The sequence below is a fragment of the Stenella coeruleoalba genome, assembly GCF_951394435.1.
Source record: "Stenella coeruleoalba genome assembly, chromosome: 1".
NCBI lineage: Eukaryota > Metazoa > Chordata > Mammalia > Artiodactyla > Delphinidae > Stenella > Stenella coeruleoalba.
The window spans coordinates 56409051-56434617 of record NC_137169.1 but is presented as its reverse complement, the minus strand read 5'-3'; the positions used below and the strand labels follow the sequence as shown (position 1 = coordinate 56434617).

General features: G+C 37.3%; 1 protein-coding gene across 1 annotated transcript in view; it reads right to left on the bottom strand.

Moving 5' to 3' along the window:
* PDE4B (phosphodiesterase 4B) overlaps window positions 1-25567 on the bottom strand; it is a gene marked incomplete at its 5' end in the record, with an annotated part of 592264 nt that overhangs the window by 471841 nt on the left and 94856 nt on the right. Inside the window, 2 exons of the mRNA XM_079919229.1 lie at window positions 5543-5781; window positions 11585-11697. Coding sequence (XP_079775355.1) covers window positions 5543-5781; window positions 11585-11626 — 281 coding nt within the window. The remainder of the gene's footprint in view (window positions 1-5542; window positions 5782-11584; window positions 11698-25567) is intronic.

Here is a 25567-nt window from a genome sequence, read left to right as displayed (position 1 = left end):
TGGTCTGAGAACATACTTTATATGATTTTTACTCTTAAATTTGTTAAGGTGTGTGTGATAGATGTATCTTGGTGAACATTCAATGCAAGCTTGAGAAGAATGTATACTCTGTTGTTGTTGGATGAAGTATTCTAAAAAACTTCAATTAAATCAAGTTGATTGATAGTGCTGTTCACATCAAATATATCTGTAATGATTTCTCCCTGTTTGGTCTATCAATTTTCTGCAGTGTTGAAGTCTACAAGTATAATAGTGGATTTGTCTATTTCTCCTTACTCTTGCTATATTTAAAGAAAATTTTAAAAGCTTGAAAACATCTGCAATGTGGCAGGCAACCTCTAAATTTGTCCCCAATGATGTACACCTCCTCATATTCAGGCCCTTGCACAGTTCCTCCCCTTGGGTGTAGGCTAGATCTAATGAACGGAATTTGTAAAAGTGATGGGATGTCACTAAAAAGATTTTGACTTCTCTCTTGCTCACCTTCTACTGGTCCGTCTTTCTCTATCAAAAACTCTTGCTCCATAAAAAGCAAACTGTCATGTTATGAGTAGCACAATGGAGAGGCCCATATAGCAAAAAACTGATGTTTCCAGTCATCAGTCAGTAAGGAGGTGAACCTGTCAAAAACTGTGTGAGTGAGCTTGGAAGCAGATCCCTCCCACCCAGTCAACCATTGAAATGATTGTAACACTGGCTAATAACTTGACTTTGGCCTTGTGAGGGACCCAGTCAGAGGCACCCAGCTAGGCCACAACTAGATTCCTGACCCACAGAAAATATAAGATAACAAATGTTTGTTACTTTAAGCCATTAAATTTGGGGATTATTCATTATACAGCAATAGATAACTAACACATGTAGGGAAAAGAAAACTACATAAAATTACCTCACATGTTTAAAAACTAAATAAATACAAACTTTAAAAACAGAAAATACAATCATCAAAATTGAAATACTCAATATAATAGATTTAACAGCAAATTTAACGTAGTTGAAAAGAGAATTAGCACACCAGAAGGCAGACCAAAAGCAATTACCAGAATACAGCCCAGAAAGACAAAATTTCTAATTACATATATATGAAAGACATGAAAAGAAATGGAAGATAAAGAAGTAGATTCAAAATACATTTAATCATAAATCCAATAGCAGAGGAGCAAAAGACTGGCAGAGAAAATATCTGAAGAGATAATAACAAAGAATATTCCAGATCTGATGAGAAAGATACCAACTGACATATTTGAGAAGTCCAGTAAATCTCATATAGGATAAATAAAAGGAAATCCACCCCTAGTTACATCAAAGATGGAATTCAGAAATCAAGAGCCCACCCCGCCAAAAAAATGCAGATTATTTACACAGAAAAACAATTAGACTTACAGCCATTTTCCCAACAACAGTAATGGAAGCCAAAAGGTAAGGGGTAAAGTATTGAAATAAAGAAACTGCTACATAATGAAAAAGAAAACACTTTCAAGAATGAGAGCAAAATAAGGACATTTTCAGAGAAACAAACCAAAAAATAAGAATAAATTCTAAAGGACTTACTTCAAGCAAAAAGGCAAGTGATCCCAGACAGAGAGCTAGTGTATTTGGGGGTTAAAATATATAGATAATTAAAAACTGTAAACAGGGAAGGGTTAGAAGGGGTTAAAGAGCTAAAAGATCCTCATGGAGGAAAGTTAAAATTATAGATTAACTGTAGACATTCAAGGCTGAGTATTGGCTTATTTTCCTAATTTGGTTGTGGTGACATTGCTTTGATAAATTTGGTAGATCAATAAACTGCTTTAATTATTCAAAAAGTGAAGACCACCAGAGGCTTGGCATTGGCCACATCCCAAGTATGACCCCAGACTAAAGGTGAAAAGAGGGGGGAAAAAGTTGGGGAATGTCAGGAAGAATGTATTTTTCCCACTTTTTGATGTGTCTTCCAAGTGTCAGGGATGCCACCAGCTTAAGATTCATAACCTCCTTCTGCCTTTTTACTCAGTCTTCCCTGGAAAGAAGGAGTAATTGAATCTGCACTGGTCTTTCCAGAAGGAGAAAGTAGACATGCACAACTCAGTCCTTCCTTCGTACTGTCTCACCGGGGCATGATTCTACAACTCCACCATTTTCAAATTTCATAGAGGTAGATTCTCCCTCTGAGGACGAGGGCTCCCTGCACAGGCCCAGCACCTCCTATTACTGGGTGGTAAGTCTGTATGATTACGGTGTACAGCGTTAGCAGCCTACTTGCCCACAGACACAGAGTACATATTCCAATATTAACATTATCAGTAATGAGAATAACATCTTGTTTTCATATCTGACTTCTTCTTTCATCATATTTCCAAGATGGTTCCAATAACTCAAGTGGTGAAGTTCCTCCAGAACCCCCAATAATAGAAAATGCATAATTCTGGCTATTCAGTCCAGGTATAACAATAAAAAAACAATAATAACAATAACATCAAAATAACCACTAAGTGCTACATATATTACATTTTCTTTCTCACACAACTCTGAAAAGCTGTAACATCTCCACTGTTTATTCATTTGAGTTTTTGTAGGATAAAGAAACTCATCCAAAGGTAGCAAGATGGAAGTCCACCCAACTGGACTCAGGTCCTCACTCTTTCTTTCTCCATAGTAAATCAAATCATTGTCCTTCCATTCCAGGCCTTTTGCCTGCAGTGATGGCCACCTCCTTTCACCAATATACTCTCCCCAAACAAGGGCTAAATTTATATCAATATTTTTCTATTTAACTTTATATACCTTGGGCAGTAACTTTCATTTGTTCTTGCTCAAATTCCTTCACTGGCTTTAAATACTTGATCTGTAGCACATATTCCCAGACTGTTGACATATTTAGAACACCAACCAGGAACTCAAGGTTAGTTTCACCCAGTTACAAAAAAATTGTCAAAGCAATTATCAGAGCAGGAGTCATATCCTAGAGATTTTTACTAGTCTAGAATAGGAGTCATCAAACTGACTGGCAGGCAAAATCTAGCTTGCTGCCTGTTTATGTAAGTAAAGTTTCATGGGAGCTGAGCTACACATTCATTTATGTACAGTCTACGGCCATGTTCACACTACAATGGCAGTGTTGAATAGTGGCAACAGAGACTATAAAGCCCACAAAGCCAAAAATATTTACTAACTGGCAGAAAAAGCTTATTGACCCCTTGTCTAGACCTGGAGACTGATTCCACATTCTCCGTGTTCTAAGTAGTGAGTATAATTCTTTCTCACACATGATTGTAGGCTGCACCCTTTACCTCTAGGACCTTTCATCAAGTTGATGGCAATGATGGTATCTGGAACCCTACTTCCTCACTTCTAATCAAATGATTTTTCAATTAGATTCCTCTGCCAGCAATTCCACCAGTATTCATCAATATTGCAAAGGAAGTATTTTTAAGGGATGCATTGATATGCTTTTAGCTGCTTATACTTAAAAATAAATGTGGAGTCAATGACTGAATACTCTCACACTTTAAAAACTATCCAGGTAACTGAAAAACAACGGACATATTATGAATGAATTACTAATATGTGGTGTTGGCTGACTTCATGACAAACTGGATAATGGCTAAATCTTCCATTTCACTCAGCATGAGGCTAGTGATACTTGAAACATGGTTTCTAATTTCCAAAAGGCTTTAATGGATAATGATCAAGAGAAGAGAAACTAATGTTTGTTGATTGCCTACCTTGTGCTTTTTACTAAACTAGGTATTTTGGAGATATTACCATATTTAATCCTTACAATAGCCTATGAGGTGAGTACAATTACTCTCTTTGTACAGATGAATATATTCAATTTAGAAAGGTAGACAAGTGTGCCCCACATGTCAGAGTCTAGATTCGATACTTCTAAGGAAGGAACAATTCTGCAACTCCCAAAGGTCTTTGAGTAAAATGAACTCCAGCATCGCAAGGTACTCTAACATTGCAAGGTACATTTTATCTGGAGTGTTATTCTAACACATAAAACACCAACGACCAACAAAACTGGACTCCTGCTGTGCCAGTCATCACCTCTTTAGCTGTTGGTTTGTAAGGAATTTGCTTCTGGGGAAGCGTCTGGAATAGTAATAAGGGCAATCAGAGAGCTCAAGAAAGCACGTATTTACCAACTGGTATGGAAGCATTTCAATATTGTAACAACTGGTAATACTGCACCAGTGCCAACCTGCTGAAAAATAACTCTGTGGAAATCTTCTGAACTCCAAATCTGCCATCATGCAGAAGCAAACCAAGACTAAACACATAAGTTATGTGACTGAGTAAGCAATGCAGAAGCAATATGCCCATTTTAGTGCTCAATGATTGGTTATGACTATTCTAATGTTAATTCAGCTGAGGAGCAGATGTTAGTCAGTGCTTTTCAAATTTTTAACCCATTCCCCCTACAACATGTTCACATGCTTCTCTATCACATACAGAATGATGAACCATTTCAGGCTAATAACTGTGATAGCTGAAGTCTCACTGATCTAATTCTTAGTGTATTTGATAACCACCAACTAAAAGATTTCCTGCATCATTCAATGAGCACATAATGGACTACTCATCAGCACTGTACAGCTCAGCATGTGGCAAGGATATACAGCACACCAGAAAAACTTCATATTTTAAGGATTTACTGTGATAATATTGCACAATGATTTAATATATTTAGTTTTTCTCCTTAACAAATGAGTTAAATGAAAAGTGATTTTTAAAGCACCATATTATTATAATTTAAAATTACATAAAAAATAGAGAAGATATTTTTCTTTTTAATAAGCCTCCCTGTTACGTAAGCAGACTATTCTTGGAAAATATTTGGAAATTATGTAGAGCAAAAAGAAAAACCAGAGAAAGTGCTAAAAACTAAATATGTGATTAAAAACACGTATTTGAAGAAATATCATGGCACAATTTTAACCACAGTTATAAATTATACGTATTCAATTAACGTTTCAACACTAGATTAAAATAGCCTGTTTCACAAACATAGACTCTGCAAAACAGTCCAAGCATCTCTCATAGTACAATCTTCATTCCTTTTTTGATTTATAATGAAGTGTTTTATTTTCTAGATAACCACAAACTGAAATTAGTAAAGTGGGATTATAATAAAAAGAAGCTAAGAATAATTATATTTTGAGTACAGTAATAAGAATATCTCCTGTCATTCATCTATATAATATATATGTTTTACTTCCTTTAGGCACTCATATAATTTTGCTTTTCTAAATTAAAACATCATATTGACATACACTAATAGTTTTTTTTTAAAAAAAAGATCATAGGCAGTAATTTTGCTTTCCTTGTCATTAATAAAAATGCATCTCATTCCTTCCTCAATAGGCCCCTTCCAATCTTAAGAGGTAGGAGATACCTCCACTCCTCATTTTGCTACCCAAAGGGAAACAAATTCTCAAAATGTCAAAAGCCTTAGTTACTCCACAGATAACTAACATTTTAATAACAAGAAATTGTACCGGGAGTAACTGGAAAATAAAACTTAGAACTGACATTTAAGTTGGGGGCTACTCACCACTCCTGGCTCACAGTTGTAATAGCAATGCTTGGAAGTGTCACCAAAGGAAGCGTGGTCGGTCTGGAAATGCCATCTCCCTCAGGAGTCCTTGCCCTTCCGCTCTGTCTTTGGGACAGTGGTGGCAACTGCAAGTTTCCTGAGCAACACCTTCTCCCTCTCCAGAGGTCGATCCCAAGTGTGTTACTAGAAGAACTGTAGGATTTACTCAAGTTGCATTCAAAATAATCTTTAACATTCTAGAGGAACCACAGGGAAAGAAAAAAGAGAAAAAGAAAATGAAATTCAAATGTTTAAAATGATGCACGATGGAGTAAAATAAGAAGCTAAATGATCAAGCTGTCACTCATAAAGTCCTGATTCATTATCTCACAATCAGAATCGAACACTGACGTCAAAAGCTTAAGAGAAAACACGTAGGCACAAGGGGCTAATTCTCAAATTTTAGACACATTAGTTGCATAGTCTTGGTGATCTTCAGGACTGTTGATAATATTTTCCCGTTAGAAGCATGTGGATTGCAGGGCTTTTTATCTTCTTTCTCTTTTTTTAAATTATTCTTTTTTTCTTTCTCTTTTTTCACTTGCTAAAACGAAAGCTTTTCATAGAAAATATATTTTGGACATCAGGGTCATCATTCTGCAACACGGGAACAAGCTATACTAGCTAAATTATAACATTTCTTGTTCAATGTTTTAAAGTAAATATATTTTCTATCTCAGGCCAGCAAGATACTCATAATTGTGGGTAACCGGGTAACTGACTTTTCCTATTCTTATAAAAGGTCTCCTCAGAGTTGAGGGGATTTGGGGGTGGGTTTTTTTTTCTGGTCAAACATATAAGAGCTCAGAAAAAGAAGAATATACTTTATCTGGTCCCGAATTGAACTGCCATGTGTTCAATATATGCCCTAATGCTGACATGAATGAAATACTTGTGAGAAGATAGAGGCATTGTATTATAACCAATGATAAGAGTTATTCATTCTTCCTATATCTCTTGGTGACTCTGGTTCCTGGTACTGTGGGGAGTGGAAGCCCCAAAAGAACCTCTGCCTGCATCACCATTCATACCGGCTTGAAGACAAGAAATGTTACAGCAATGCAAGTAGCCACTGATAGCAACTTGGAGTTTAAAAGTTGTAACTGTCACTCTCCACTCATATCTTAAGCAATAATGGAAGTCCTAACACCAGGCCAAGGTCTCTCACCTGGAAGTCATTCTGTAGCCCTAAAAAGACAGGTACTTCCTACTAGCCCTTCAGAATAGACTTAGGAGAGCCTGGGACTAGACTGCCTTAGGTTTAAACAAACTAAAGTTCTCTGCCCACCACTCCTCCACCCATCCCTATACTAGTTCATACAAGGATAATTAACTCAAGTTTAAGGGTCTAGCTGGGTTCATTCAACAAATATTTTCTGCACACCTATTAAAGTCTTGCTCTGTGCTACTTAAGAAAGGATACAACAGCAAAAAGAGACAGAACCTGTATTCTAGTGATTATGCTTATCTCATCCATGCAAAACCACATTTTCATGATGAAAATCTGGGCATGAATAGGCCTGACAATTTTCAGGGGCCCCACTCTCTCCACCTGGAAATGGGATATCATATTTTTTATGCTTGACTTATGGTTTTGGAATACCACTTATTTAAAATTCAGTAGAACCACAATTCAGTAACAGGAAGGAGACAAAACAATTTACAATTTTCCAGAGTTTGAAATATTCTGGAATGTGGCCAGTGTTTTACTGTTTACTAACTGGTTATATTAAATCTACTGTAGGCCTAGCACTTATGTGTGTGTGTGTGTGTGTGTGTGTGTGTGTGTGTGCGCGCGCGTGCATGTGTATGTGTTAGAAATAGGCTGAGGAGAAAGCATAGTATATGTAAGTTTCTTTCTCAAAAGACTTAGAGACTAGTTGAGGAGACAGGAAGTCTTAGGAGAGACAAAGTCTTCCTAAAGAGATTCAAGAACAAACTAAAAGTCAGAACTTTTATAACTCAGTTCGTTCCAAATATGCATGTAAAGAAAGCACTGATTATCTGGAAAGCAAAGCAGTGTTTCTTGTATGGGTGGTAAAGCATATACTTTACCACCCATACAAGAAACACTGTACCAAAGAACAGAAATGAGGATGTCACTTAGTTAAACCACCAACCACAATAGTCTTATAATAAAGTTATTGGATATTTTTCCTCTTTTAGAAATGAAAATATTACCAACCAGGTTTAATTGCAGTGAATAAACTAAATGGGTATTTATTTGGTACTTGTTATTTGAAAAGTAACAAAGTCACACCTATCACAAAATATATCCCATACTGACTTGTGAACAAGCTTGAATTTACAGATTTGTAGACATTCTTTGAAGAATTTGTTTCAAAAGACCTCAGTTAATGTGCAAATGCATTGCCACAAAAGAGCTTAATGGAATAGCTTTTTAGAAATTAAGTTAAATACTAAAAACAGTAACATTGTTATGCAAACACATTAACCTAAGTTGAGTTATTCATAATTACCTCAAACTTTCTAATTCATACTCATAATTACTGCCCCAAATTTGCTAACATCCTCAAAGGCAAAATCTAATTCAGTCAATTCTAAACTACTGAATTGGTGATCTTGGACTTATTTTCCTATTTTAATCAGCATGATACTGGCCAACTACACCACACATCAGATCAAAGATTTGGGGGAAAAAACATTAATTTGAATGTTACTTTTGGAAATCACACTGTTCCCTTTGCCAGAAACTCTCTTCCCCCAGGTCTTCACAGGACTCACTCCCTCAATGCTTATATGTCCTCACTGTCCATATTTCCTCTCTTCATGTTATCCTTCTATGAACACCTATTGTCACCGTCCAACCATTTTTTGCCCCCTGACCAACTTCATTTTTCTCCACAGCTCTTATCATAGCTGGGATTATTTTATAATTTATTGATTGATGTACACCCTCCCCTCTAGAATATAAGCTACAAAGGGACAAGGACTCTAATCCCTAGAACCTAACCAGTGTGGAGTGTATAATAGGTGCTAAATTAATATTAGGTGAATATTTAAATCACTGAGTAACTGTTTGTTGAGCTGAAATAATGAGAATATAATAAAATATCCTTGACTTAAGGGTGAACCTTTCTTCAGAGTGTGGTATAAAAAAATATAATATCTGCCAATTTGCTTTTGTTGTAAGGGAAGAGATACTGTGTGTAACATTTGATATGATCTTCTGTAGTATACTGGAAAGGTTGAGGTGCATGGTGAAAAGTTTTAGGTTATGACTGTCCACAAGAAATAAAGTATAAGCCACAAATGGGAGCCAAATGTATAATTTTAAATATTCTAGTAGTCACATTAAAAAAGTAAAAAAAAAGGAAACAGGTGAAATTACTTTTAATAGTATATTTTACTTAGCTTAGTATATCCAAAATATTGTCATTTCAACATGTAATCTATATCAAAAATTATTAATAACATATTTTATATTCTTTTTTATTTCTACTATTATGTAATCAAAATCCAAGATGTATTTCACATTTACAGCACCTCCCCATTCGTACTAGTGCTTAATAGTCACGTGTGGCTAGTGGCTACCATGTCGGACAGTGCAAATCTAGGTAATAATACTAACCCCACCAGTCTAGGTGGGGTTAGTATTCTTCAAATGTGCTTTTCTTTTTTGTACATTCTTCTATGCAACCTTCCCTGTCTTTTGATTGTGGTAACCATTACCTTAGAGAGGATTAGGATTATTACTGCAATGACAGAATGAAAAGGAAAAAAATCATTGATCATCCTTTATAGACAGGATGCATTGCTTAGTTTTATTCTTCCAAAGAAATAGAATCTGGAGCACACAGTATACAAATAGTATTATGGGACAACCCCAAGCTTTTTTTTTTTTTAAGAGAAACAGAATTTCCAAATTCCAGAAGTTTCCCCTTAGATATCCTAACCAGAGCATGAAGGTCTGAACACAGCTTTTTACCACTGGTACTGAGGACTTAGAATATGACTTAAGAGCAGTTCCCTTGTGGTCAAGGAGCAGGGAAGGGGGAAAGAAGAAAAGGAAATATGGCACTAGATCACTAACCAAGTGTCTCAACACAAAAGAGTAGAAAAGGCAATGGCAAAGGAGTGTGCTTTGGTGGGCAAGAGCCTCATGACACAACTAAGTCTCACTCTGCATTTGCGGGTCCTAGAAGTTCTTACAAACCCAGATAGGGACAGAGAGAAGGAAACTGAGAATTAGCCTCAGCTTGCTCTTCAAGGGGTTTTCTGCAGCATAAGGTAAAGGGACCAGGGGTTCATGGGGTGAGCAGCCCAAAGGTAAGGGCTGCACAGAAAGCAAAGCTGAGTCTTTTAAACAATCAGAGCTCCACTGAAAGGTTAGGTGAAGAGCCCAGGCAGCAGGGGAGAATGTCAAATTTACAGCGAGCTGAGAAGGTCCCCTGCTCAGGCTGAGAGAACTCATCACCTGTTATACCTACCATGTGCCTAAGCACACTGGATCAAGGGCAGAGACTGACAACCAAATATCTGGGGAAATGAGCTATTCCTCAATAGGACAACAGTAAGAACCAGTGGAAATACAAGACAAGGACAATACCACACACCTGTGACTATAATGTCAATTAATGTTGTTTTCCCACGCCTACATGGAAGGGAAGGAGTAAGAACTTGGAGAAATACTCATAAACTGGGCATTTACTCAAAAGATACCAGTTTACATTATTAATTACCAAGTTCAAGTTCCTCCCAGCCCCTCCCCCATCTGTGAAATAGAAGTTTAACAAGATGAGCTATTACAGACAGCAAGGAAAATGACTTCTTTTTCCTTCCTCCCTCCCTTCCTTCCTTCTGCACATCTGATTAGTGGCATATAATTTTTGGCTCAATTACAAACAGAAGCTGAGTAAACACTGGACAATTAAAAACACACTAATGGGGGACTGGTCAATTGAAAGCAAAAAAGATAATATCAGCTGACCAAGAGGCAAAGCTATTAAAAATTATGAGTCTACAGACTTCTTCAAATGACCCAGAGCAGAGCTTCTCAAATATAATGTACATATGTAGTCAGCCTGGGACTTACGTATATTACAAATGTACTTGGTACATAGTAGGTCCTCAAAAATATTTGTAAAATGAGTAAATCAAAGAATATAATTAAATGTTAAAATCCTTAGCTTTCAAGGAAAGCTTGGGAAGGAAATGCGGTTTCTTTTTAGCCTTAAATAATAAGTAGAATTCGTTTAGTGAAGATAATGGAAATTTACCTATGTACCTAATGTACATATGTAATCACCCTGGGAATAAATTCTGAACTTTAGGTCTGAGGGATGGTTCTGAAATTCTGCATTTCTAATAAATACACAGGTGACGCTAGTGCTGCTGGTCTGAGGCCCACACTTGAGCCAAGTCCTAGAGGATGGGTTTCAAACAGCTGTCAAAGACCCCACCATAGGAGATGACTCAAGGATCAGCTGAACTTGGATAAAAGTGTGCAAGAAAGTCATCAAGAAATGCAAACAGGGGCTTCCCTGGTGGCGCAGTGGTTGAGAGTCCGCCTGCCGATGCAGGGGACACGGGTTCGTGCCCCAGTCCGGGAAGATCCCACATGCCATGGAGCGGCTGGGCCCATGAGCCATGGCCACTGAGCCTGCGCGTCCGGAGCCTGTGCTCCGCAACGGGAGAGGCCACAACAGTGAGAGGCCTGCGTAGCAGGAAAAAAAAAAAAAAAAAAAAAGAAATGAAAACAGGGTGAAAAGAAAAATTTCCACAGATTGGTGGTTTTGTAAATGAAAATCACAAAGCTCAAACTGAGCCCATCTCCAAGCTGCAGAGAGGGCAGTGTGCCTGCTGCCTAGCATGCAGAGTGTTGGGTCCAAGGGCTGGCAATGTCCAGGTCACAGAAGCACCTAGAGGCAGAGTGGTACTATTAGACAACCTTGCCTGCCCTTGGAACAGAATCATGGAGTGACTTCTTTATTGAGCAAAGAGTGGGTGGAATCGGCAACTCTGATGTTTGGAACTTACATCGTCGGCCGTCACTGTCATCACACTCCTGCTTTTCTTCATTATAAAGGGGAACAGCAGCCCCTTTTAGGGCATCTGTTATTCAGTGCAGCTTTGCTGACAATTTTTAAGACCTGCAGGGGAAAACAAGACACACACAAAAAAGAACAGTTCGGTATCCTTAAATACAAATAAGTAGCTTAGTTGTATTCTCCACACTAATATTTGAATGTGCACAGTGCACGTGTATAAGTAAATACCACAATTTACCAAGCCAATTAAATCTAACACGTGAGGAAAGAGGTTCACAAAATGCAAAAATCCAAGACATCAGTGCAAAGGTATTTGAGAGGAGAGAAAAAGAATAGAGGATAACAGTTAGGCTCCCAAATAATCAATGATCCTTAAGAATACAGAAATAATATGTATTAGTGAAAGGCTTCAAACTTACAAAGTACTTTCCCATATAATATTTCATTTGATCCCCATAACAATCTGTGAGATTATTTTCATCTATTTTTTCTAATGAGAGAACAGAGGATCAGAAAAATAATTGGGCCAAGGTAACAGAGCTAAAACATGGCAGGTTTAGAATTTAATGAATATGATACATTGATACTATTGTCAAGGAAAACAGGAGAAGAAAGAAAACCAATACAAAAATATGCATGACCAAAAAAAAATCTTAATTTCAATGGTACCATCAGTTTAAACCTCTTACACGTATAAGTGTATAGGCAAGTATTCATCACAGAGAATTTTAGCAACCAATAGTTAGAAAGAGCTAGGATTCCCTGGTTTAAATCACACAAACTTGGCCATTCTGAAGCAGAGACACTGCAGTTCATGACATTTGTTTCGTGTAGATCACTGGAAGCCACTACAGCAACAAAGAACCTCAAAAACGTTACCAAAATTTAAGGATGCACCCCACTTGTGCCAGCTCCAGAGGAAAAAGAGTCACTGGTTTATGAAAACTCAGGCTATTGAAACAGGCCCAAGTTTAAAGTTCAGACATGCAGTAGTCTAAAAGAGAATATGAAGAATTCTGAGTTTGCAGAATTGAACTGGAAAAGGTACAGTATAGAAACCATTGAATCCAAGAAGCGTTGGTCCACATGGCGGATTCTCAAGATCTTAACATCAAAAATGGCCTGCATCGATGCTGAGCTCAAGAAGCTCCTATGTTTTCTCACTCTGTACATTTAAAATTCTTAATACAGGCCTGATTTGAAAAGTCTGCTTCTCGAACACGAAGATATATATAGATTAAGAGCGTGATGGAATTGTAGCTATGTGACTAGGAATACTAAGTAGTGGCATTGTCCCATCACCCAGGAAACCAGGGTTGAATTTCTAACACATAATTTGATGACATTATGCAGGAGTTGGCAGTGAAACTGACAGAGTGGATAAGAGAGTGGGGGGAGGGAGAAACTTTGCCTTTATAAGTCTTCTAGGGAGAGAACCCCACAGGCCTTTCAGGTGTTCAATTCAATATGCCAAGGAAAAGAATTTCCTCAGCATACACCAAGGAATGATTACAATTACTGAACTCCTCTAACACTGACCAAAGAGGAATAGGCAGAATTTTAGAGCTTTTTACTCAAAGGCTGCTTGAAACTTAACAAAAGTCAACAAATAACAGGCATTTTATCTGTTATGTTCAGTCTTAAGTGCCTCTCTAAGGCCAAACCTGAAAAAAAATGTTTATACTCCTAAGCAAAGAAAAAGCAAGATTAAAAGATGTAAGTTTCAAATGCAGGATATAGGATTAGATATCCCCAATCAGTATAATTCTGTAAAAATATGAGCATAGAAAATTACTAAAGAAGCTGTGTAAAATTAAAACAGTGAACATTATATAAGAGTTATTGGAGGTTTTTCTTTCTTTTTCATATTTTCCAAATTTTTGTGGTGTATTCTTTTCTGAGCCAAGAAAATGATCCATTTTGCTTGGCAGGAAATGCACTTAAAAATAGGATAAAACAACACAACTGGAGTAGAAATCTCTAGGCTGTCTTCAGCAGGGAGAAACAAGGATCAAGTTTCCCCAGCAGAAATGAAGAGTAAGACCTTAGCTATAGCTTCTTAGACGTGAACAAGGCATTCTAGGATCCAGATGAAGCTCAGTGCAAACCCAGCCCTCAAGAATTTTAGGTCTAGTCTGGCAGGGAAGACTTACATATATTAAATGTGCACTTGGTACAGAGTAGGTTCTCAAATATGTTTGTAAAATGAGTGAATCAAAGAATATAATTAAATGTTAAAATGCTTAGGTTTCAGGGAAGACTTTGGGAAGGAAATGACGTTTCTTTTTAGCCTTAAATAATAAGTAGAATTTGTTTAGTGGAGATAATAGAAAAGTATATGGTGTGCAAAAATATGGGAAAGAATTTAATGTGCTAAGGGTGTGACACATGCAGGAAGATGCCATGCTAAGGAAATTTATGGCAGGCAGAAAGACATGTTCCAGGGTAACATCAGTAGATTTGGGGCATGCAACAGTATTTTTGTGAGGTCTTAGCCATGAAAATAAACTTATATTTTAAAACACTTTGAGTGTGAGAGATGACTGGATAAATTCATGTGCCTCCAACTGGGAGCACGTCCTGGCTAGGAAAAAGCAAGATCTCAAGTTACAAGGAAGTTTTCCAAATGTTCTACATTTAAAATATATTACTTTGGGCTTCCCTGGTGGCGCAGTGGTTGAGAGTCCGCCTGCCGATGCAGAGGACACGGGTTCGTGCCCCGGTCCGGGAAGATTCCACATGCCGCTGAGCGGCTAGGCCCGTGAGCCATGGCCGCTGAGCCTGCGCGTCCGGAGCCTGTGCTCCGCAATGGGAGAGGCCACAACAGTGACAGGCCCACGTACCGCCAAAGAAAATAAAATATATTATTTTTACATTCAGAAATAAAACCCAGCATCCATTATATATTGGGTTGGCAAAAAAGTGCATTCGGATTTTCCGTAAGATGGTATGAAAAACCCGAACGAACTTTTTGGCCAAACCGATAAAACCAAATAAAAGAGAGGAGAGATTGTTTTCTAGATAGTTTACGTTTGCCCCTCAAGATCCACTCCAACACCTTCTCCATCCTGGCTGTGCCCTAGGAGGCTGGTCCTCACAGACTGAGTCCATAGGCTCTCTAGCCCTCTGGCTCCTGGGAAGTGCAGCAGGAAGACAGGAGGAAAGAAAGGTTCCTCTCTGCTGGCTAGAGTGTAATAGTGGCAAAAGCCCTCTACTCTAGATCACAGCTCCTGCAGTCACCCCTCTCTAAGGAGATAGGTTTCCCTGGGTTCCATTAACTACTGTCTCCACTTGACCCTTCAGACATAAGGCTGGTAGCAACTTTCCACTGTTGCTAGCCTCATGGTGCTGCATGATGCCTTTGTGGTTATCCTCAACCCTGTCCACACCTTTTGTAAATAGTACCTACATTAAATTCTCTTTCACTCCCTGTGGGAGTGCAATCTGTTTCCTGCTGGGACCCTGACTGATAACAGATTTGCTCCAAAAACTTTACAAAGCCAGAGGGCAATTTTAAAATATCCTCCCTCAGTGCCTCGTACAGTGACTGACACAAAGCAGGGTCTCAATAAATAACTGTTAGAGAATGAATAAGTAAAATCTAGTTGGAGTTCTAGAATGGTTTTATGGCTTTTAGAAAAGAAGGTCAGCAGGCATTATCTCAAATTGCTTTTGTGAGGCAGAAATAGTTTTATGTCATCACTCGTGGGTGGCAATGGTGATTCTGTTTGGGAGTTCAGAGAAATGTTATAACATGTTTAATATTACATTGTTATATTATTGTATTATACTATTGTTATATAATAGTATACAATATAATTTAACATTATAATATATTGTGTTATAATATTATGAAATAGAAGAATAGAGATTATCTATGCCATGTTATTGCTGATTGCTAGTGTCAGTTGCCTTTCATTTAGGCTAACATGGATGGAAAAATTATCTTGTACCAGTTTGTAATATACATATAAGAGTTCAATTATGTTTCATTAGAGCAGCCAACCAAATAAAGTGGGCACAATTATCACAACAGGTGAGGGAATCAAGTCTCGGAACAGTAATAAAATACGCACAAAGTCACACACTCTGCTGGCTCAGACTAGAACTTTATTTCTAAGGCCAAGTCTCTTAACCAATCACTATGCAGCTGATTGGGTCTTATTCACATCTTTTCAAGGTAGAAGTGAACGAAGTGATTTTTATTTATTTTTCTGATACTGGAACACAAGTTAAGTTGATCCGTTTTCTGGAATCATGCTCCCTAATCATGTAAGGACAAAAAGCAGTAATTTTTAAAAGATACTGACGTTTTTAAGCGCCTCAAATTTAAGGCAAATATGAACAAGAGAAGAAGTCAGGCTCTCTTAATTTGAGATTATTCTTCCATTAGCAAAATTTGCTTCTCAATATGTAGAATGCCATTTGGTTCATTAAAACAAAGTGTTTCTAAGAATTTCAAAGTTATGAGTAAGTATGATGACTATAAATTCCATTTCTGGCATATATGAATAGTTTTCCTGTGGTTTTATGTTTCACCACTTAAAAGATGCTTCTAAACTTATATTAATCTTTCACAACATTCTGTTATTTTCTAAGACTACAGTATTCTTCGTATAATTATGTATTTCCCTCTTTCTCCACAGAGATATAAAAGCTAAAATGAGGAAAAAGACCCTGACTGACTGCTATAGCTATAGAGTAAATTTCTCCTTCGGCAGGTTTCAGTTATCAGTACTAGTAATCCCTGATTGACAGAAAGTTCAATGAATAATGATAATCATTCTAAAATCCTACATTATGGATATAAACCATGATGAAATGACCAAACCCTGAAGAGATAAAAAAAAATAAGGGTAATACTCTGAGTTTTTAAGAAAGTTGTTTTTTCCAGTTTAAAGATTGCCCTTTATTCTGAGATGATGTTCAAAAAAGTTTCATTTTGTTTTTTGTATAACTGATTTATTGAACATTCTGCACATGTTTTAAGTTTTCTCTAATAACTGTTTTCCATCTGCAATGTTAAATCTCTTTCCTCTTCCTTAACAGCAGCTCAAATTGAGTCCATAACTTATAACTGCTTTAAATCCCATCTCCTTCCCTTTTCTCTGCTCAGTGGCCAGGATCTGTGGGGCCACTTGGTGGCCGGTGTGTAGGACTTGGAATGGCCAGAAGGAATAGTCTACTCTTTTATTCCGCCTCCCTCCTCTTTTATTTAGGTTCTAGCTGTTTCCACACTGCAGCAGAGTGGAAGAATTAATGAAAAGGAAAGTCTTCTTATGTCACTGGGCATTTAATTGCAGTCCTCTGTTAAGTGTCATTGCTTCTCTGACAAAAAGAGACTGTATATTGATGCCCTCTCTAAGGCAGGTGTCCAAATGCTGGCTCTCTTCTTAGGGGTAAGTAGGAGCTTTCACTGGGGAAAAAAAAATAACTTTTCTCATCTCCTCAGCTCCCATCCCCACTGGTACACACTGAAACTTGTTGGTGAGGTTCCCTTGAGCAAGTCTGTTCTTCTGATTAAAGTAATGACAAGATGGCTCAATCCACAATGTACTTATCCGGAATAAGCTCAAGCATCCTTGTTACCCCAAGTGGCAAAGGTTAAGCTTCTTTGCTGCCATCTCTTCTCTCTGCCCTGCTCTCTCTCTCCATTTCCCCTTTCCCTTGCTCAAGGGGACATAAAGAACCAATCAGAAATTCTTCTGCATAAATGATCAATGGAGAAATGAGACACTGTGTCAGTTGTTTTATCATTGTCTTTGAGACCAAAGCCAACCATTCAGTTACTCTGCTCTGTGACGCTGGGGTTGAGACACTGCAAACCGTATTTCACAAATTCTCTTCCCAGCTGGCTTCCTTTAGGTGCTGACAACAGGAATCGTGAGGAGGAAAGTGGAAGAAGAGAGTTGGAGAGAAGGGACTCTTCCTTTTATCAGGAGCATAAACAACACTGGCCCTCCCTCCAGGCAGACCCAGAAGCAGCCATAAAATACCCCATCAGATGTCTGCTCACTAGCTTCAGAGCCACCCCTTGGTGGTTCCAGCTCCTAAGGTGGTGACCCCTCCTTTCCACTGCTAGACTCTCATAGTACTACCTTCCCTTTCTCCCTCAGCACTAGGAGTGGTAGCTGCTTCACTAATCTCTGTGTTACCTGGCTGGCCTGTTTTCACTTTCATTATTCATATTTATGTAATCAATTTATTATATTACATCCCTTTTGTTTCCCTAAAGTACATAGGATCTAACCTTCTTTTTATTGGCGGCACCCCCAATCTCTAGAAGTGGTTCTTCATCTTCAGTAGGCCAACAATTCACCTCCCCAACACCTCTTCACATACCATCCTACCCCCACCCAGAGTCAGTTTATATGAGGACTGGAAGGTGGCTGGGGTGATGACTGGTGTCAGAACCCACCTGGCTCCCTCTCAGAGGGAGCTGCCCCAGCATTTTATATACAGCTCTCCTTGGAGAATGTGGGATATTTGGATGGCTCTTGGTCCTCTGTTTAGGGTTACAGTCCCCATTTTTTTAAACAGGAAAAGTCCTACTCATCATTCTTTCAGATGTGAAAATGTCCATTTTTGAGATGATGATGATAATGTAATGCAGCATGAGCAGTTCTTTCTTCCGTTTCTTAATGGCCTCAATTGAGAAAATTAGACATCGGCAATTTTTATGTCATTCCTCTAGTTCTCTGGAAATTTCACTGATTCAGAAAGTACAAATGTCTAAGAACCTCTTTACTAGACCAGTGGATATTAACCTTTTAAAATAAATAGCATAAAGTCTAGTTGAAGAAGATAAGGGTTTTCTGTTTGGGGCTAGGATCTAATGTAGTATGACTGGAAGGAAGAAATGCTGGCCAAAGAGGAGTGTGACGTGCTATCCGCATTCACAGCCCCACAGCTGCCTAGCAGAGCTATCAACCTCGCTCTGGGTCTTGTAAAAGGGTTGTGGTATAATTATCCACAAACTTTATGAATCTAATGAAATTCCAGGAAACTAGCATAAGTAAACACAAACCATAAAACCAACTCTCTAGACTCAGCAAATGGATAAACATGTCCAGAAGTCAATACAGAAAATATAAAGTCCTCCCTGGAGTTTATATCTACTGCTCTCATCACACTTTCAGAAACTCAGGGCTACTGTGCCCAGTTAGAGCTGATTTTGGATTTGACTGTTGCAGAGATAAAAAGGAGAGACAAATGTGCTTCCTCCCAAAAACTCTTGTAATGGGATGCAAATAATGAAGAGCAAAAAAACAAGTGATAAAAAAAAAAAGTGTATGTAATACAAAAAGACATGTTTTATGTAAAATTTCTTAAGACTATAAGCACCCAATATTTAGATATGGCATTTCTGGGAGAGAAAAATGTTTGTTTAATTAGGCAATAAGCATCAAGGGCTTTTGAGATAAGAACTGAGAAGTATTAAAAATTAATATGAACTTAAACCATTAGCTTAGCCTGAGAGAATTATAAGTAACAAAGAAATAATGGCATTCTTTTAATAGTTGTCAGACTGCAAAGTAGCTAGGCTAAATTCTGCTCTGAGTAAAACATGTCTCCTAAACAACCACTTAAAACCAATTTCTACTATAAAATGTGTTCCTTATAACTTACTAATAGAACACAAACTTGAAATCAATACACATGTTGACAAGAAAGAAATAATTCTTACTGTACAATTTGTTTGGATGAATGTCAATTCCTGACAACAACAGAACAGAGAGAAAGTGACAAACTATTCCCATGTTTCTACTTGTATAAATACTGTAATGCCTCAATGGGTTTATTAATGAGTTTCTCTCCAATAAAAACAGTCTAAATGGAAATTTTTTTAAGTGTTGAATTATTTTTCCTACTCTAAAAAAAGTAACTGGTACACTGATTAATTTTTTATAGTTTAAAGTGCCGTAAGACATTATATAAACTGCTTTGTTTTTTCAGCCTCTTAACTAAGAGGGAAAGAACAAAGAAGCCCTATGTTCAAATGACATATTCAAGCCGTATATTCAGATCAATGAACAATTTGATATTGTAAGCTCTCTCAACATCTGAGGGTTTCCATCTCAGAGTTATCATTGTACCAAAGTGATGATGTGATCAGGAAGATTTAGGAAGCATGAGGAATTTTTACTACCTCCTGAAGTGAACCATAGAAGGTCTACAAACAAATGTAAAGGGCCAGTATGGATGAAGGATCTTCAGTTCCCTTAAGTATTTGTGGGGTATGTGCTCAGGCTCAAATTGAAATATTTTAATTCTACCTTCATAGCTACTTAGTAACTTTCACAAACCTATTACAGCTGCTCTAAGACCCCAATTAATGTTACCAAATTTCAATGATAGTATAACAAATTAAATTGCATCTATGATCCAAAATTCCCATTTCCACCCAAAATAAATAATGACACTTCTTTTTCTTCAGTTTCCCAAGAGCAGCAACAAAATCCATTGAGAACCCAGTGTGTGACAGAGACTTGCTAGATGCTGTGAGTAATACAAGATGAATATGACATAATCCTCAACCTTAAAATGTCCACTGTCTAGTCTTCAGAGAGATGAATCAACAGTTTTTCATTCTGCAATACTTATGCCTCCTTGGCACACATCAGGCTCACAGAGCAGAGTAATAAGTACTGTGACAGGAACAACAATGGGTTCATTAGGTGAACAAATTAGTGAAGGCCACCTCTATGGGTAAAAATCATCAAGGAAAGCTTCACAGAAGAGGTTCCAGTCCTTTTACAGGTACTGTAACTAAGGGACAAAGAAAGAAGCCCTCTGCTCCCCCTCTATCTATTCTCCAGAATGATCTTTTGAAAATGCAAAGTTCCTTATATACTTCCCTTCTGTACATCCCTCATGGCTTCCTGTTACATTTAGGATAAGCCAAAACCCTTCATGTGACATACCAGTCCCTACAGATTCGGTCCCAGCTTGCCTTTTCAGCCTCAACTTCCTGTGTTGGCTCCTACTCGCTTCCCCACCTTACTCCACATCACTGTCCCCTTTAACTCATTTATCTTTAACCAAACTGCATTTAGGGTTTACCCAACATGGCTTCCTTGCCGCAGGACTGTTCCTGCGCTGTAATAATCTCTCCATTTTGCCTGGTGAATCTCTCCATATTGCCTGGTGAACTCATTCCTCAGCCTTCAGCTTACGGGTCATTTCTTCAAAAAATACTTTACTGACTTCCCCTACGTGTCACGGGGCCTTATCACATCATTACTTTTTTCTTATTCATACTATTCATCATAATTATATATTTATTTGTAAGAATGCGTAATTTTGCATTGTAGTTTGCAGAACATATGGAGCCTATGAAAAGCTACTCCATTATGTAATCTCATACAAATTTACATCAAATTGAAAAACCTGGACTGTGAAACAACTGTAGATCTAAAACAGCTAAAATGGCATAATAATTTGCCTCTGCTTTCTCCTATGCTTGAGCAAGAATTCACAAGTATTTTCTTCTTCTAAATTAGGTCTCTGCTTCAATACCTAAAATAATGTTAAGTTCATGCAGAAGACTCTTAATGTTCATTCACAAGTGCTATGTCTTTAGGCTTTTTAAAATTTTCCAACAGTATAATGCTTTTCAAACATGTTTCATGAAACATGTGGGAGATAGATAAGATTTTGGTCAAAGTCTTCTTAGGCTCAAAAACCCCAAATGCTCATCATCAGTGTAAAAGTCTTCTTTTCTTGGGAAGAAGACTGAAATAGCAAACTTCATTATTATTTTAAGCAAGCAAGCACACACAATTTCTGTGTGCTCCTTTCTCAGAAATATAAATACTACATCATTACAGACTTCCTATGAGAAAGATGCAAAAAATGTGAGGAATCTTCTGAGGACCTCAAATGAATTGATGGTGTGCCATTTACTGGCTTAACTGAATTAATGGGATATTAATTCTGGCAATGACTACCACCTATTTAGAAGCAGACACCCAGTTTTGGGCCAAACAGTCTATCCCAGCCCTACTAAAAGTTTGGGGGTCCAGATTGAGGTGAACATATGAAAAAAAGAGGAAGTCTCTCAAAAACAGAAGGCTGAAACTAATACGGCAATACCAGAATGTTGTGCAACATTATTTTGATAGAGCATAAAGGAATATATGGAAATACTTTTATTGGTCTTTAAATAGCTTCATATTCAGAAACTATAATTTCTTTGTTTATTTTTAAAGATGCAAAATTAGACCTCACCCTAAGAATGGACTCACTCATGAATTTGACAAGTACCTAATACATCTGATATAGAAGTGATGAGTGAACAGACTGAGCAGGTATTAGAAGACAAAGATGCTTGGCAGCCACAAAATCTCCATTTTTACCTATTTTATATTCTGGGGCTCTATGGAAGATTTTATTTGACAAGAAGTTCTGCCAGTTAGAAAAGTTTGAAAACCAGAACTGCCTATAACACCCCTCCCCCATTAGTCCCTTAGAGCAGTGTTTTTCAAAGTTTATTTATTCGAGTGCCATCTCTGTAACATTTGCCATATAGGATTCCCTCATTTTACAGATGAAATATAGACCCTATAAAAGCTGATTTGTCATTCACCTAATGACGGCACAAGGAGGACAAAACTTCCAGTAACCTGGATTTGGTTCTACTTCAGTGCTTACACTTGCTACCTCTAAATTAAAGGGTTGTGTCTGTTTTTGTTTGTTTTTGTTTTAAAAACTTTATACATTAAAGAGCATGCTAAAGCACACACACAAGAGACTTCAGCACAAAGCAATTCATTTATGAATTCATATATGCATGTACTCAGGTACTCTTTTATTCATTCATTTATCTGAAAATCATTCACTGAGTACTACTGAGGGCCATGTACTGTATAGGCCCTGAAAATACATAGATGAAAAGGCATGAGCCCTGTCTTCAAGGATTGTACAGTCTAAGTAGAGTAGCAGAGTGGAAATGGACAATTGATGTAACTATAGGGGTGGCAACAGCATACAGGAAGGTTATATAAGACTGCCTAAGAGGACCAGGAAAGGAATCACAAAGATACATCTGAACCATGCTCTTGTAGGATAAGTAAACTTTTATCAGGAAGGTGAAGGACAGCAGTTCATTCAAAACAAAACGAGACTTCCTCTCACTGATCTTTAGCTACCAGTAAGAGCCCAATTAGTGACTATGGAATCTTTATTAAGTCATTTGATCTTTCTAATCCTGTACTTCTATTGGTGAAAAACAATTTGCTGTGTCTATTTTTGATATGGCTGCAATCATATAACAAATATTAAATGTGATTAAAATGTTGCATGCTTTAGAATGACAGAAGCAGTAAGATTTCTGGTTTTAGTGATAGGCATTTGTAGATTCTCCAATATAAACGACATTCAATGCAAGCCAGCAGTTGTATAAAGGAAAGCGCTCTGAAACTGGATTCAGACAATTCTAGGTTGAGATTCCAACTCGATGCTAACTGTGGGATATTAGCAATTTGAGTGACCTCTCTGAGACTGTGTTCTTCCTTGTAAAAACAGGCACAATGCCTCCTATCTCACAGGGTTATTGTGAGGATTAAATGAAATAGTAAGCAATGCCTAGCAGGGTCTTGCATGTAATAGGTCCTCATTAAGTGGCTTGCTGAATCACAATCCCATCAAAACATTTCAGTTAAGTCTTATCTCTTAACACCTCACCACAAAGATGCCCTCTTTCAACTTCTTTCCTTTTAAAAAACACAACTGAAATAACACGACCTTATATAACTGTGCTTTAGAGCTATTTATGCCTGAATTTTATTATCAAGAGAATATAACAACTGCTTCACAGGGGAAAGACAGTCTCCAGGGATCTGAGCAGAGAGTCAAGATGAATCTGACAAGGTAAATACTACAAACATTACAAAAGGGCAAATCATAAGATGAGGAAATAATATAGTGTCTGAAATGGCATTAATCCCAAGTCCTTTAAACTACAGTCCATTCATAGATGATTGTGGGAAATAACAATACTGAAAAATTATTATACAACCATGAATGTAATATAGAACACTATTCCTCAGTATTTAATGAATAAGAAGCAGTACCTATTTCTCTCTTCTATCATAAAGCTAAACAACATCATCTGGGTCACAAAAAGTCTCTTGGCCTTCCCTCTGTTTTACAGGTTTTGTGTGTATCTGTGTGTGTGTGTGTGTGTGTGTGTGTGTGTGTGTGTGTATAATGAAAATACAGATCAAATTTTTGTAAAAATATGAACTTCTAACACAGAATGACAGAATGCAAAGGTTACACAGGTCTTCCTTCTTAGGGAATTATAGATAATTTGTGATAGTATTGTTATTTTCTTTTTTATCTTTGCCAAGATGATAATAAAACAACTACCATTATCATTCATTAATCATGTTAAATCTAGGACTATATTAAGTAATACTGAATAGAGAGAAAATTACCTTCAAAGTCTACAATTTCTGTCTGTGAGTTCTCCTGTTTCATTATCAAGTAGCCATGTTTTTAAGTGCCAGACAGGAAATGAGGCAATGGTCTCAAGCCTAAATCTTATGAGATCTTTATTCATTTACTTAAAGAAAATAAATAGCATAGGTCTACTATTTGACAGGCACTGCTACCAGCAGAAGATCCCCAGTTTGCCTGTCAAAGAGTTCACAGTCTAGGACACTGCAGTGCTGAATGGCGATAATGAGCATTATTATTCATTATGTAGAGAAGAAACACATGAAAAGGATTGATTAATGTAAATAAGAGTATTATAGATTTATAGGATCATGGTTTTGAAGGATGAATGGATTTCCTCAGAGCAAAAGAGCTGGAAGAATAATCCAACTGGAAGACACATCACGGAGATGTTCAACATTATGGTATGTTTGGTGAAGTATATCCAGTTTATATGGCTCTGAAGAATAGGATCTGAAGGATGAAAAGCAATAGAAAACACAACTTAAGAAATGTGGAAGAGACAAAACATGTTAATCTTTAAAGTAGTGCTAAATGGTAAGACTTTAAATGGAGGTGGGAAATGTTTTGAAAGAATGTAAATAGGGGATTGAAATGTTCAGCTCTGCACTCTAGAAAATGTATTCTTATGGCAAGAAGAAAGTAAGCTGAAGAGAAGAATTTTGAAAGAAGAATAGTAAGAAGACTGATAACAAGGGGTCAATAGTGACAGAAACCAAGGAGCTTTAAGGAGGAGGCACAATGGACATGGTCTTATGACACAGAAAGGTCAAGCAAGATAAGAACTGAGAAGTAATTACTAAACAGAGAAAGTAGTTGGTCATTAACCAGCTTTGAAAAGAAGAGGCTTCAAAAAGTGAGAGGGATAGAAGCTTGATTTGAGTGTCTAAAGGATGAGATTAACATCTTTGGAAGCCCAGAGCACTGAAAAGATTAGAGTGTCTCTGCATGTGGGATTCAAAATAAAAACAACACTGAAGAGCCAATTTCTGTTAGCTGAGAAGAAAAAAGTCTAAAATAAATCAGGCATACACTCAACCCTACGACAAAAGGAGGATTTCTTTATTCCTAGAACGAAGTACTGACTCCACCCTCATACAAACCTCCAACAAATGACTGGCCAAGAAGAACTCATTTTACTCAAAGATAAATGAGAATCAAAAAGGAAAGAACACAGATCTATGCAGGCAAATGAATGAATGAAGGAGCAAACCAATGAATGAATAAAAGAATAAAGAGGTAAGTAAATGAAAGAATACCACTAGAAAAATACTATCATGAGACTAAATAAAAATTTTAATTAAGCACATTGCTATTAAATTGTGTCTGTGTGTATGTGCGTGTAAAGAAAGAGCATGTGCTTGAAAGAGAGCAAGAGAGAGAGAGATCACTTCTATAAAATAAGATCACATAGAAGAGATGCAACAATTGAGAGAAGTGTCTAATACATGGTAGAAGACATTCCATAAATATCTGTCAAGTGAATGACCTGTAAAACAACAAAAGAAGA